Source organism: Mustelus asterias, chromosome 5 (genome assembly GCF_964213995.1).
Source record: "Mustelus asterias chromosome 5, sMusAst1.hap1.1, whole genome shotgun sequence".
Classification (NCBI taxonomy): domain Eukaryota; kingdom Metazoa; phylum Chordata; class Chondrichthyes; order Carcharhiniformes; family Triakidae; genus Mustelus; species Mustelus asterias.
In genome coordinates this window covers 21,315,521-21,328,559 of record NC_135805.1, presented here as the reverse complement: position 1 = coordinate 21,328,559, position 13,039 = coordinate 21,315,521, and the positions used below count along the sequence as shown (strand labels likewise).

General features: G+C 43.3%; 1 protein-coding gene across 2 annotated transcripts in view; it reads right to left on the bottom strand.

The window, feature by feature from the left end:
- The window catches only part of slc4a1ap (solute carrier family 4 member 1 adaptor protein), a 164,300-nt gene that overhangs the window by 50,288 nt on the left and 100,973 nt on the right, over positions 1–13,039 (bottom strand). For both annotated transcript variants that reach the window (XM_078212238.1, XM_078212239.1), the window contains one exon: positions 10,551–10,662. In XM_078212238.1, coding sequence (XP_078068364.1) covers positions 10,551–10,662 — 112 coding nt within the window. The remainder of the gene's footprint in view (positions 1–10,550; positions 10,663–13,039) is intronic.

Sequence of the window (13,039 nt, the reverse complement as noted above, 5' to 3'; positions counted from 1 at the left end):
ATTAAAAAGCAGAGACATTATGCTGGACCTATATCTAACCTTGGATAGACCAGATTTCAAGTACTGAGTACAGTTCTGATCACCCTCTTAAAAGAATGCAGTGGAGAGGGTGCAGAGAGATTTACAAGAATTACAGCAAAAACGCATGGGTATATCAGGAAATAATTGACAGACCGGGTCTTTCTTCTCTTGAAAAAAGAAGGCTGAGGGGTAAAGTAACAAAGGTTTCAAAATGATAAAAGGTTTTGATAGAGTGGATACAGAGAGAATGTTTCCCCTGTGGGAAAGAGCATAACTAGAGGCCATCACCATAAAATAGTAACCAAGGAATCAAACCGGGAATTCAGGAGAAACTTCTTCACTCCAAGTGTGGTTGGAACGTGGTACTCACTATCATAGTGAGTGGTTGAAATGAATATGTACAAGTTAGAAGCAGAAGTAGGCCATTCAGTCTCTTGAGCCTGCTCTGTCATTTGGTAAGATGATATCTGATTTAATTGCAGCCACGACTCCCCTGTCCATTCCCTATACCCTTTGACTCCCATGTCAGTCAAGGATCCAAGTAATTCAGCCTTAAAAATATTCAATGACCAGTGCTCTTTGAGGAAGAGAATTCCACAGACAGAATGGCATAGATGCATACAAGGAGAATGTGAAAGGGGAAACCAGACAAGCACAAGAGTGAGAAAAGAATAGATGGTTCTCATGGTAGGTTTAGATGAGAAAAGTTGTGAGGAGACTCGGGTGGAGCATGCTTACCAGCATGGAATGGATGGGCCGAATGGCCTGTATCTGTGCTGTATATCCTATGTGATTCTGCTAAAGAAATCCGCAGAGGACGTGTAAAACTGTGATGCCATGATGCAGGTAACTTATACAGTCAATGGGCTTCAACATTCCATTTGAAACCAAAATGGACAAGCACTCGGGGAAAGGTATTGACTGGATGGTGAAACAGCGAAAGAAAAGTCAGGATAATGTACAAAGTTCAATTTTCTTCGCAGTTAAGGGGTGATTGCATGAAAATCACACTTTTATTATAAAAAAAACAGCCTACTCTTCAGAGGAGGTGAAAATGTAAGCCACTGACACCTTTTTAATGTTGCAACCTCCGCCACTGAACGAAACTCCTCCAGTCATTTTCCCTACATAGGTCAAATCTGAGTGCTCATCTGCGAAACTTATGATTTACTTTCATACTTAGGAGGTTTGAGTGTCAAAACAGCTACTAAAATTAAATTTGACATTTTGTAACTAATGTCTGTGTCAGCATTTTGGAGCTGGGATCAGCTGAAATCCAAACTTTGAAAATGCTGAACACTCGGCCTGATTAATGTGCTGAGCGAGAGCTGTGCACAGCCCAGGAGATGGTTCAACAGATGAATGAACACCCCACCAAAAATAAAGGGCCTTTTATTCACTGAAGCCCTGCCCTACCCTGCCCTAGTAAGAAGTTTAACAACACCAGGTTCTTTGTTAAAGTCCAACAGGTTTATTTGGTAGCAAAAGCCACACAAGCTTTCGGAGCCCCAAGCCCCTTCTTCAGGCTTGGAGCTCCGAAAGCTTGTGTGGCTTTTGCTACCAAATAAACCTGTTGGACTTTAACCTGGTGTTGTTAAACTTCTTACTGTGTTTACCCCAGTCCAACGCCGACATCTCCACATCATGACTACCCTGCCCTAGCCATGGATAGCTATAAGATTGACCATCATATTAATCTGCAGCATGCAGTAAGGATCCCTTGTGCTCAGCCCAGCTCATCAGTTTTCACTCTCCCCCTTGGTTTCGTGGTGGCATCTCTTGCCCCTAAATTTGAAGGTTATGGGTTCAAGTCCTACTCCAGAGATTTCAACACATAATTCATGCTGACAATATGGTGCAGTACTTTGATTTATTATTGTCATATGTACTGGGGGTGTGGTTTCTTGTGCACTATATAGACAAAACATACTGTTCATTGAGTACATAGGGGAGAAGTTAAAGGAGAGAATGCAGAATATAGTGTTACAGTCATAGCTAGGGTGTAAAGAAAGATCAACTTAATATAAGGCAGGTCCTTTCAAAAGTCTGAAGGCAGCAGGGAAGAAGCTGTCCTTGAGTCGATTGGTATGTGACCTCAGACTTTTGTATCTTTTCCTGACAGAAGAAGATGGAAGAGAGAATGTCCGGGGTGCATGGGGTCCTTGATTATGTTGGCTGCTTTTCTGAGGCAGTGGGAAGCGTAGACGGAGTCAATGGATGGGAGGCTGGTTTGTATGGTGGACTGGGTTATGTTCATGACCCTTTTCTAGTTTCTTGCGGTCTTGGCGATCCCAAGCTGTGATACATCAGGAAAGGGTGTCTTCTATAGTGCATTTGTAAAAATTGGTGAGAGTCATAGCGGACATAACGTATTTCCTTAGCCTCCTACAACACCTCCTCCATGATCATCCTCAACACCAGTGCCCCACAAGGCTGTGTCCTCACCCCTCTACTAAACACCTCCTTATACACTTTTGACTGTGTGGCCAAATTCCCCTCCTACTTGATTTTCAAGTTTGCTGACGACACCACCGTAGTGAGTCGGATCTCAAACAATGATGAGACAGAGTTCAGGAAAGAGATAGAGAATCTGGTGAACTGGTGCGATGACAATAATCTCTTCCTCAATGTCAACAAAACAAAGGAGATTGTCATCGACTTCAGGAAGCGTAGTGGCGAACATACCCCTGTCTACATCAATGGGGACGAAGTAGAAATAGTCGAGAGCTTCACGTTTTTAGGTGTCCAGATCACCAACAACCTGTCCCGGTCCCCCCATGCCGACACTATAGTTAAGTAAGCCCACCAACGCCTCTACTTTCTCAGAAGATGAAAGAACTTTGGCATGTCCGCTATGACACTCACCAACTTTTACAGATGCACCATAGAAAGCTTTCTGATTGTATCACAGTTTGGTATGGCTCCTGCTCTGTCCAAGACCGCAAGAAAATACAAAGGGTCGTGAATGAAGCCCAGTCCATCACGCCAACCGGCATCACGTCCATTGACTCTGTCTACACTTCCCACTACCTCGGGAAAAGCAGCCAGCATAATTAAGGACCCCACGCACCCTGGACATACTCTCTTCCACCTTCTTCCATCGGGAAAAAGATACAAAAGTCTGAGGTCACGTACCAACTGACACAGAACAGCTTCTTCCCTGCGGCCATCAGACTTTTGAATGGACTTACCTTGCACTAAGTTGATCTTTCTCTACACCCTAGCTATGACTGTAACACTACATTCTGCACTCTCTCCTTTCCTTCTCTATGAACGGTATGCTTTGTCTGTATAGTGCGCAAGAAACAATACTTTTCACTGCATATAATACATGTGACAATAATAAATCAAATCCTAAGAAAGTGGAGGCCTTGGTGGGCTTTCTTAACCATAGCGTCGGTGTCATGTCTCAGATGAGCCACTAAAGTGGGGTCATTTACCTTCTTGAGCGAACGTAATAGATCCAAAGGCATTATTCTCCCAGAGTCCTGGTGTCGTTTATCCTCAATTAATTCTTGCACGCTATTTTATTGCTGTTTACAGGGGCTTGCTATGTGTAAATTGGCTGCTGCAAATCGGAGTGTCTACACTTCAAACGTACTAAATTGATTGTAAAGCCGTTTGGGATGTCCTAAGGTTATGAAAGGCTTTATATAATTGCAAGCCTTTTGTTCATGTTATTCAGATGATTTTGCCCCAAGCTAGAAGATATTACACTGCAGCAATATCCAAGTGTGTTACATTAGTACAGATGTGATTTGAACTCGATTACCCGAGAATCCAAGCAAGGCCTTAGTTGCTGCAGTTCTTTATGAGGCTATATGGAGTCTCAGTTTATCTATTTTACAATAGCCTGAAAGCATGTATCCACATTCCACAGAAAATATTAAAATTTTGCACCGATTTAGAAAAAAACATAAAAATGTAAATTCTTCTTAAAACATTTAGAACAGTTTATTATTCATCAGAACTACAAGACAGAGCTCATGAAATTTAGGATGGTAATTTATTTTAGACAATGGAGTCAGAAAGCTCAGGTTGTGAGGTATTTGAAAAAAAGATGTACAGACTCTATGCATTATGAGAGGGTTGGCTAATGAGGAGAGACTGAGTAGACTGGGGCTATACTCATTGGAATTCAGAAGAATGAGGGGAGATCTTATGGAAGCATATAAGATTATGAAGGGAATAGATAAGATAGAAGCAGGGAAGTTGTTTCCACTGGCGGGTAAAACTAGAACTAGGGGGCATAGCCTCAAAATAAGGGGAAGCAGATTTAGCACTGAGTTGAGGAGGAACTTCTTCACACAAAGGGTTGTGAATCTGTGGAATTCCCTGCCCAGTGAAGCAGTTGAGGCTACCTCATTGAATGTTTTTAAGTCAAGGATAGATAAATTTTTGAACAGTAAAGGAATTAAGGGTTATGGTGAGCGGGCGGGTAAGTGGAGCTGAGTCCACGAAAAGATCAGCCATGATCTTATTGAATGGCGGAGCAGGCTCGAAGGGCCAGATGGCCTACTCCTGCTCTAGTTCTTATGTTCTTATTAGACACTGCAGTTGGAGTAGCTGCTCTCTAATACTAGGGGAGGGGGGATTTTCCCATCCCGCCCACCATGGGAATCATAGCGGGGGAGGGGAGCAGACTACATAAAGGTCTGTTGACCTCGGGTGGGATTTTCCGGTTTTGGGGCGAGTGCGGCTGGAAATCCTGCCGAGTGTTCCCAATTGTTAAACAGTGGTCAATTGGGTTTAGAAGCTGCCAAGATTGACAAAATAAATGGCTTTTTAGTGTCTACTGGCTACAAAGTGATTGTCTACAAAATGACCCCCCAGGTTAGCAATCTTACTCTGTCAAGATATGGGCCAGAATTTTCCGGATGGCTTCAGATTTTGATTCTGGTCTAACTCCATCTGTACCACTTTTACTATGGGAGTGCCTGTAGTGGCCGCCCAACTCAACTCCAGCCAATTATCAGATCACTTAGAGATTTCATAGAATCCCTACAGTGCAGAAAGATGCCATTCGGCCCATTGAGTCGGCACCGACAACAATCCCACCCAGGCCCTATCCCCATAACCCCATGCATTTACCCTAACTAGTCACCCTAATACTAAGGGGCAATATATCATGGCCAATCAACCTAACCCACACACCTTTGGACTGTGAGAGGAAACCGGAGCACCCGGAGGAAACCCACGCAGACACGGGGAGAATGTGCAAACTCCACACAGACAGTGATCCAAGTCGGGAATCGAACCGGTTCCCTGGCGCTGTGAGGCAGCAGTGCTAACCACTGTGCCACCCCTATATTGTACTGTACTTCTGGAAAAATTGCAGGCTGTGAAAATTTACTTCTTCTCCTTCCCGATGTCTGTTTAGCCCCTGAGGCGAAATGCGGCCCACAGTCACCATTTTATGTCGAGAATACAAAATGTAAATTTCTGTACAGGAAGCTCCCACAAACAACGATGGGATAATTTTGAGATTATTCCTTTTTAGTGACTTTGTTTAAGAGATAAGCATTAGTCAGGACTCCCTGCTCTTTGAAAAATAAGGGGTCTGCCAAAATTTATGGAGCCCTCAATTGTTGAGTCAGAATGTGATCCCGTACCTGGCAAAATCCCTTAGAACTTCTGTAGTATGTCCCAGTTTCCTTAAAAATAATGTTTGCACAAGTGTGTTATAGCCTTGCGTTTGATTTATAATAATGTCAGAAGAGTTATGGTAAAGTAGTAAAGTACAGGTCTTTCTGGAGAGAAGGAAATTCATCATGTATGTTATTTTGGGCAGAAAGCAAAATGTTACCGCTGCTTTCAAAATAGAGTTAAACAGGGCAACCTGTAGTCAAACACCCGACATCAATAAACTGTGAATACAGCACGTGTAAATTTGAGTTGCTTGTCCTCGTGATTTATCTTAACTACAAAGGATGTTTCATTCTAAAATTAGATAAAGTCAAGTCCGTGACACAAGGAGAATTAACCCCTGGGGGTCAGGTTAGAAAGCCATTTTATGGCAAAGGGCTTGGATCATGCATTCAGCCAGTAAAAGCAAAGCTAACGCCAACTATGTGTTTTCCCTCGAACACAGACAGCGCAATATATCCCACTAAACAGCTTTCATCCTGCCATTAGTCTTATTGTTTCTTCCCACTTAAAGCGATTTTTCTTATTTTAGCAGATAGAACATAGAACATAGAACATTACAGCGCAGAACAGGCCCTTCGGCCCACGATGTTGCACCGACCAGTTAAAAAAAAAAACTGTGACCCTCCAACCTAAACCAATTTCTTTTCGTCCATGAACCTATCTACGGATCTCTTAAACGCCCCCAAACTAGGCGCATTTACTACTGATGCTGGCAGGGCATTCCAATCCCTCACCACCCTCTGGGTAAAGAACCTACCCCTGACATCGGTTCTATAACTACCCCCCCTCAATTTAAAGCCATGCCCCCTCGTGCTGGATTTCTCCATCAGAGGAAAAAGGCTATCACTATCCACCCTATCTAAACCTCTAATCATCTTATATGTTTCAATAAGATCCCCTCTTAGCCGCCGCCTTTCCAGCGAAAACAATCCCAAATCCCTCAGCCTCTCCTCATAGGATCTCCCCTCCATACCAGGCAACATCCTGGTAAACCTCCTCTGCACCCTCTCCAAAGCCTCCACATCCTTCCTGTAATGTGGGGACCAGAACTGCACACAGTACTCCAAGTGCGGCCGCACCAGAGTTGTGTACAGTTGCAACATAACGCTACGACTCCTAAATTCAATCCCCCTACCAATAAACGCCAAGACACCATATGCCTTCTTAACAACCTTATCTACTTGATTCCCAACTTTCAGGGATCTATGCACACATACACCTAGATCCCTCTGCTCCTCCACACTATTCAAAGTCCTCCCGTTAGCCCTATACTCAACACATCTGTTATTCCTACCAAAGTGAATTACCTCACACTTCTCCGCATTAAACTCCATCCGCCACCTCTCGGCCCAACTTTGCAACCTGTCTAAGTCTTCCTGCAAACTACGACACCCTTCCTCACTGTCTACCACACCACCGACTTTGGTGTCATCAGCAAATTTGCTAATCCACCCAACTATACCCTCATCCAGATCATTAATAAATATTACAAACAGCAGTGGCCCCAAAACAGATCCCTGAGGTACACCACTTGTAACCGCACTCCATGATGAATATTTACTATCAACCACCACCCTCTGTTTCCTATCCGCTAGCCAATTCCTGATCCAATTTCCTAGATCACCCCCAATCCCATACATCTGCATTTTCTGCAGAAGCCTACCATGGTGAACCTTATCAAACGCCTTACTAAAATCCATATATACCACGTCCACTGCCTTGCCCCCATCCACCTCCTTGGTCACTTTCTCAAAAAACTCAATGGCTTTCTCAAAAAACTCAATGGCTTTGAACATTAAGACTCGTTACACTATTTTCTATTCCAACTTACTTTTCTATTGTTTCAAAACTGTATTTCTAGCAAAACTCCCTTTCCTTGATATCTTCCAATCCCCATTTCTCAATTTAGTGGCAATAGGTTTCAGCCACGGCTTAATGACAGCATGAGTCAGATCATTTATGTCCCACTCCAGAAACTGGAGTGTAAAATCTAGGCTGAGGCTTCAGTGCTGTTGGGACATTAAACCATAGCTCCAACATGCTCTTGAGTGGACATGAAAGCCTCCATGGATCCTAATTGAACAAGAGTATGGCAAATATTAACTGCACTACAGACTGATCCGTGATGAATCCAACTAAAGAAGCTTCACTGACTGATTCCTGGGATGAAGAGATTGCTTTATGGGGAAAGGTTAAACAGATTGGGCCTACATTTATTGGAGATTATAAGAATGCGAGGTGGTCTTATTCAAACATATAACGTTACGAGAAGACTTAACAAGGCAGATGTTAAGAGGATGCTTCTCCTCTGTGGGGGCGGGGGGAGGGGGGGGGAGAGAATCTAGAATTAGGGAGCAGAGTTTCAAAATAAGGTTTCTCTCATTTAAGACAGAGATGAGGGGGAATTTCTTCTCTCAGAGGGTTGTTAACCTTTGGAATTCTCTTCCACAGAGAGCATTGTCGGTTGGGTCATTCAATATATTCAAGGTTGATTCAGACCGATTTTTGATCATTAAGGCAGTCGCGGGTTCTCAGGAGTAGCAGGACGTGGAGTTAAAGACACGATCAGATCAGCCATGGTCGTATCGAATGGCGGAACAGGCTCAATGGGCCAAATGGCCCACTCCTGCTCCTATTTCTTATGATTTTTTGATATTATGCCTCCTCCTGGTCCAGATAACCGAACTCAACTTCATTCGATTTCACCAACTTTTCATCCATTTCCTTCCTTCTTGTGCCCTCCCGGTGATTTTGAGGAGAGGACAAGTCGGGTAGAAACCGATCTTTACTGACGGAAAACGTGGCCAATTCAAGCTCACAAATGAAAGGAATGCTGTGATACAATCTGGTTTACCTCAGACATGTTTTCAAGTGTCAAAACTGGGGAGCAAATTCACCCAGACTGCTCAAAGGGTGAATGGAAAGAATTTTCTAAGCCTCTTGTGCTTAACAGGAATGCATAATTTTAAGATGTTTCTAAATGCGGATTAGGCACGGTAACAGCAAACATTTTTAAGTACACAAAACCTGAAACAGTCCGGAGAAAATGTCTACTTCATTAACTGCCCTAATCCTTCTGCCATTTATAAGAAAAATCATGGCCTTGAGGCACTGGCATGACTTAAACCCTTTAGTTTAGTTTAGTCCCTAACGTCACAATCTTGTGAAGAGGAGAAAACTAAAGTCAATGTTAAAAAAATAAATTGGACTAAGTTCAATGCTTTGATTTACCTAACCAAGATCCAACATGCAAATCCTGCTGGGAATATCTGGCTAACTGCTCATTGAGAGAAAAAGAAAAGGCACTAATTAGTAGCCACAGCAAGATCCCAACAGTGACTATCGGACACACACAGACCACAACTTATCTTAGCCTGTGGCTTTTTGCGTTCTCCAGTCTCATAAGTAATTTAAAGCTCTGCAGCTAAAAAGGTTTACTACCTCTTTAGTCATAAATAATTCAGATGATAGATTTTTGTGTTAAATAATCAAGCCTCTTGTCATGCGGCATAAATATCTCATTTTACAACCAGGACAGCCTGTGGGGATTTTTAAATTCTTAAACATATAGCGATCCAATTTGTTTTTGCAGGGACACTCATCCTTAAATCACTGCCACAGGAAGAAAGCGAGCAAATAACCATTGTAGGGAGGTTTGCTGAAGGAACCACACCGTCAAGAGTCACCAGATGCACTTTGCAACATGAGCTGCAACATTTTTGTTTGTTAGGCAAAAATATCAAGGGACAAAGAGATAAGTTTGATGGGTGATATTGAAGTACAGATCAGACATGATCTCAATGAACGGTGGACCAGGTTAGGGGAGCTGAAAGGCCGACTCCTTTTCCTAATTTGGTCCAACATTTCTGTAGATCCTGCATTTTATCAATGAAAGGATACAAGTGGCTCCTGTGGGACATGAACATCGGCAAGGACCTGTTGAGCTAATGGCTGGCTTCTGCGCTGCAAGTACTACATAACTTGCTATGAAGCATTGTTGAGCTCAGCAAAGTCTCAGGACTGAATCGACAAAGGCAGTTTGCACCAAAGCAACTATATCTCTACCAATGTTCGCTTGGTTCCTTCACACAACCAGGTTCAGTAATTCTTCTAAGTTAGAGCCTTGGCAAGTTCACCAGCACTCACCATCTCAACAAAATGCGAATGAAATAAGATAAAAACGGATGGAACAGATTAAGCAATGAAACTTCCATTGCATTGCTTTTAGAAACTTTTAAAATTATAACAGGGTTAGACAGAGTAGATTCAGAAAGAATGTTCCCAATGGTGGGGGAGTCCGGAACTAGGGTCATAGTTTGAGGATAAGGGGTAAACCTTTTAGAACCGAGGAGAAATTTCTTCACCCAGAGGGTGGTAAATGTGTGGAATTCACTACCACAGAATGTAGCTGAGGCCAAAACGTTGCGAGATTTTAAGAAGAAATTAGATGTAGCTCTTGGAGCTAAAGGGATCAAGGGATATGGGAGGATCAGGATACTGAATTCAGTGATCAGCCATGATCAAAATGAATAGCGGAGCAAGCTCGAAGGGCCGAATGGCCTACTAATTTCTAAGATTAATGCAAAATATTGTGGATGCTGGATTCAAACAATAACAGAAAATGCTGGAAAATTTCAGCAGGTCTGACAATATCTGTGGAGAGAGAACTGAGCAAACATTTTGACTTGAAACGATGGCTCCATTCTCTCCCCACAAATGCTGTCAGAGCTGCTGAGATTTTCCAGCATTTCTGGCACTGTTTTGGTTGCCCGGTTGTAAAAGAAAATATTAATTCTCCAGTATTGTCCAAACAGGTCTGTGACAAAGGGTGTTAGGACATTTTTTAAACATAAAAAAAAAACACATTGTGCTTCGCTCACCCCAATGGTACCAGTCTTCAGTTTAAACTTCTTTCCTCCTTTCATTGCTCCAAACATGGGCACAGCAATTTTCTTCGGTTTGGATTCTGCGTCTCCAGCCTGATCCACATTCCTTAAAATAAAATGACTTTAACATCAGACACCTTAAATATTCTCATTAAGACACACTATTCAGGAGAAGCTTTTTAAGTATGAGTTATAGCTCTTGTGAAGTTGTATCTGTACTTGCTTTCATTCTGAAACATTTACAGGGCAGCACAGTGGTTAGCACTGATGCCTCACAACGCCAGGGACCTGGGTTTGATTCCCAGCCTGGGTCACTGTCTGTGCAGAGTCTGCACGTTCATAGAATCATAGAATCCCTACAGTACAGAAGGAGGCCATTCGGCCCATCGGGTCTGTACCGACCACAATCCCACCCAGGCCCTATTCCCATAACTCACATTTACCCTGCTAATCCCCCTGACACTAAGGGGCAATTTAGCATGGCCAATCAACCTAACCTGCACATTTTTGGACTGTGGGAGGAAACTGGAGCACCCGGAGGAAACCCATGCAGACGAGAAAAAAAGTACAAACTCCACTCAGACAGTGACCCAAGGCTGGAATTGAACCTCGGTCCCTGAAGCTGTGTCTTTCCGTGAGTTTCCTCCTGTCTCTTCCCACAGTCTGAAAGACGTGCTGGTTAGGTGCATTGGTCCTGCTAAATTCTCCCTCAATGTACCTGAACAGGCACCGGAGTGTGGCGACTGGGGGATTTTCCACAGTAACTTCATTGTAATGTAAGCCTTCTTGTGACACTAATAAATAAACTTATTTTTATATATATGACTTCCAGTGCAGATCAACACTGCTTCCGCAAGTGCAAACAGCCAAATTGAGACTTTGTGACCATGAATAATGTTAATTTTGAATACAAGACAGATATTTTGGTGGGTTCTCTGACAGTTGCACAGTGTGACACTTAGGGAGTGAGATCAGGAATGCAAATCCGAATCCAAATTGGAGATGGCTTGACACAGTGGAGAGCCACAATTAGACTTGGCATCCTTGGACTAGGATAGAGTTGTCAGCGGATCTTGTAGCCGAGCTAATTGTCAGACACAAGTATATAAATGCTGGGTGAGATCCAATGCTAATGAAATAGCCTGTCGCTAGGCCATTTTGGCCGAGGACCAAAATGCCCCCACACATATGGAACTGTGCCTCCACATAAGTCATCACCACCTTCAGAATAAGCAGGGAAGGTTTCCCTGATGACTGTAAGCTTATATATCAAGCAGCTGAGTCATAAAATGTCAGCTGTGGCTCAGTTGATAACACTCCTGTCTCGGAGTCAGAAGGTTGTGGGTTTAAGCCACACTCCAGAGACTTGAGCACAAAGTTCTACAAGGCATTAAAATTGCGCAGAGAGAGAAACTCATACGAGGAACACGTGATTCACAGATTGTGTGTACATGTGTGTATTCCTAAGATGCAAGTGACATTTTCAATGCTGTATTTATAGCCTGTGTCCAGCTGCCCTGAGAAGGTGGGGGTGGTTCCTGGCAGGTTTATTCAAAAGCCAGGAAAGGAGTCCTCACATCTATCAAATGATTTACTGAATGGAACTTTATATCCAATGCGTAGAGATGGCTGTCTAGCCATTAGAAACTCACATTCCAAGAGCTATCATTGAGAAATTAGGAAACATATTGACACCTCAGGATTCAGTGATATCATATTTAATACTGCAGTCAGCAGTTATCGAATTGCTTTAGGCTTTTATATGATGGCATTAGGTACAGAATTCTAGGATTTGTGCCCAGGAATGATGAAAGTAAGGTGCCACATGTCAGGAAGGTGTTTTGCTTGAAGTGAGCTTGTAGATAGTAGTGTTTCCATGAACTTGCTACTCCTAACTTGATGGTACAAGTCCAAGGGCTGGGAAGTGCTGTTGCAACAAGCTTGTGGAGTTTTTGTAGTGCATCCTGCAGATTCCATAGTTAGCGTGTTGCTGTTGTAAGGTGTAGATAGAGAGACCACTGATCAAGTGGACATGTTTGGTCCTGGATGGTTGCCCTTGAGGTTTGTTGTAATTGCATCTATCCAGTCAAGAATTAAGATCAGGTGCACTGGAGTAATTTGGGTATAGTAAGAGAATTAATTAGACAATCCTAGAGGGCCAGGCTGGCATTGCCAAGGTGGCAACACAAACAGGGCACCCCTCCTCCTTCCCCCGACCCTCTGGAGGGCCTCAATTGCCACCCTTCACTCCAGCGGGGCACGGCTGCCTGCTTTCCATAATTGGGGAGCTATAGTAAACCCCATTGGAGTGAAACACTCCTGGCCGGGGAAGGGGGGCACACAAAAGCAGCGCAGCGGGCTGGACCCCCCCCCCACATTATTGCACAAAGGTGGGTGGCAGATCAGAAGAATGCACAAGATATAAAAAGCAGCAAAGAAAAACTAAATGATCAATAGGGAGTGAAAAATTAGAATAGAAAGCT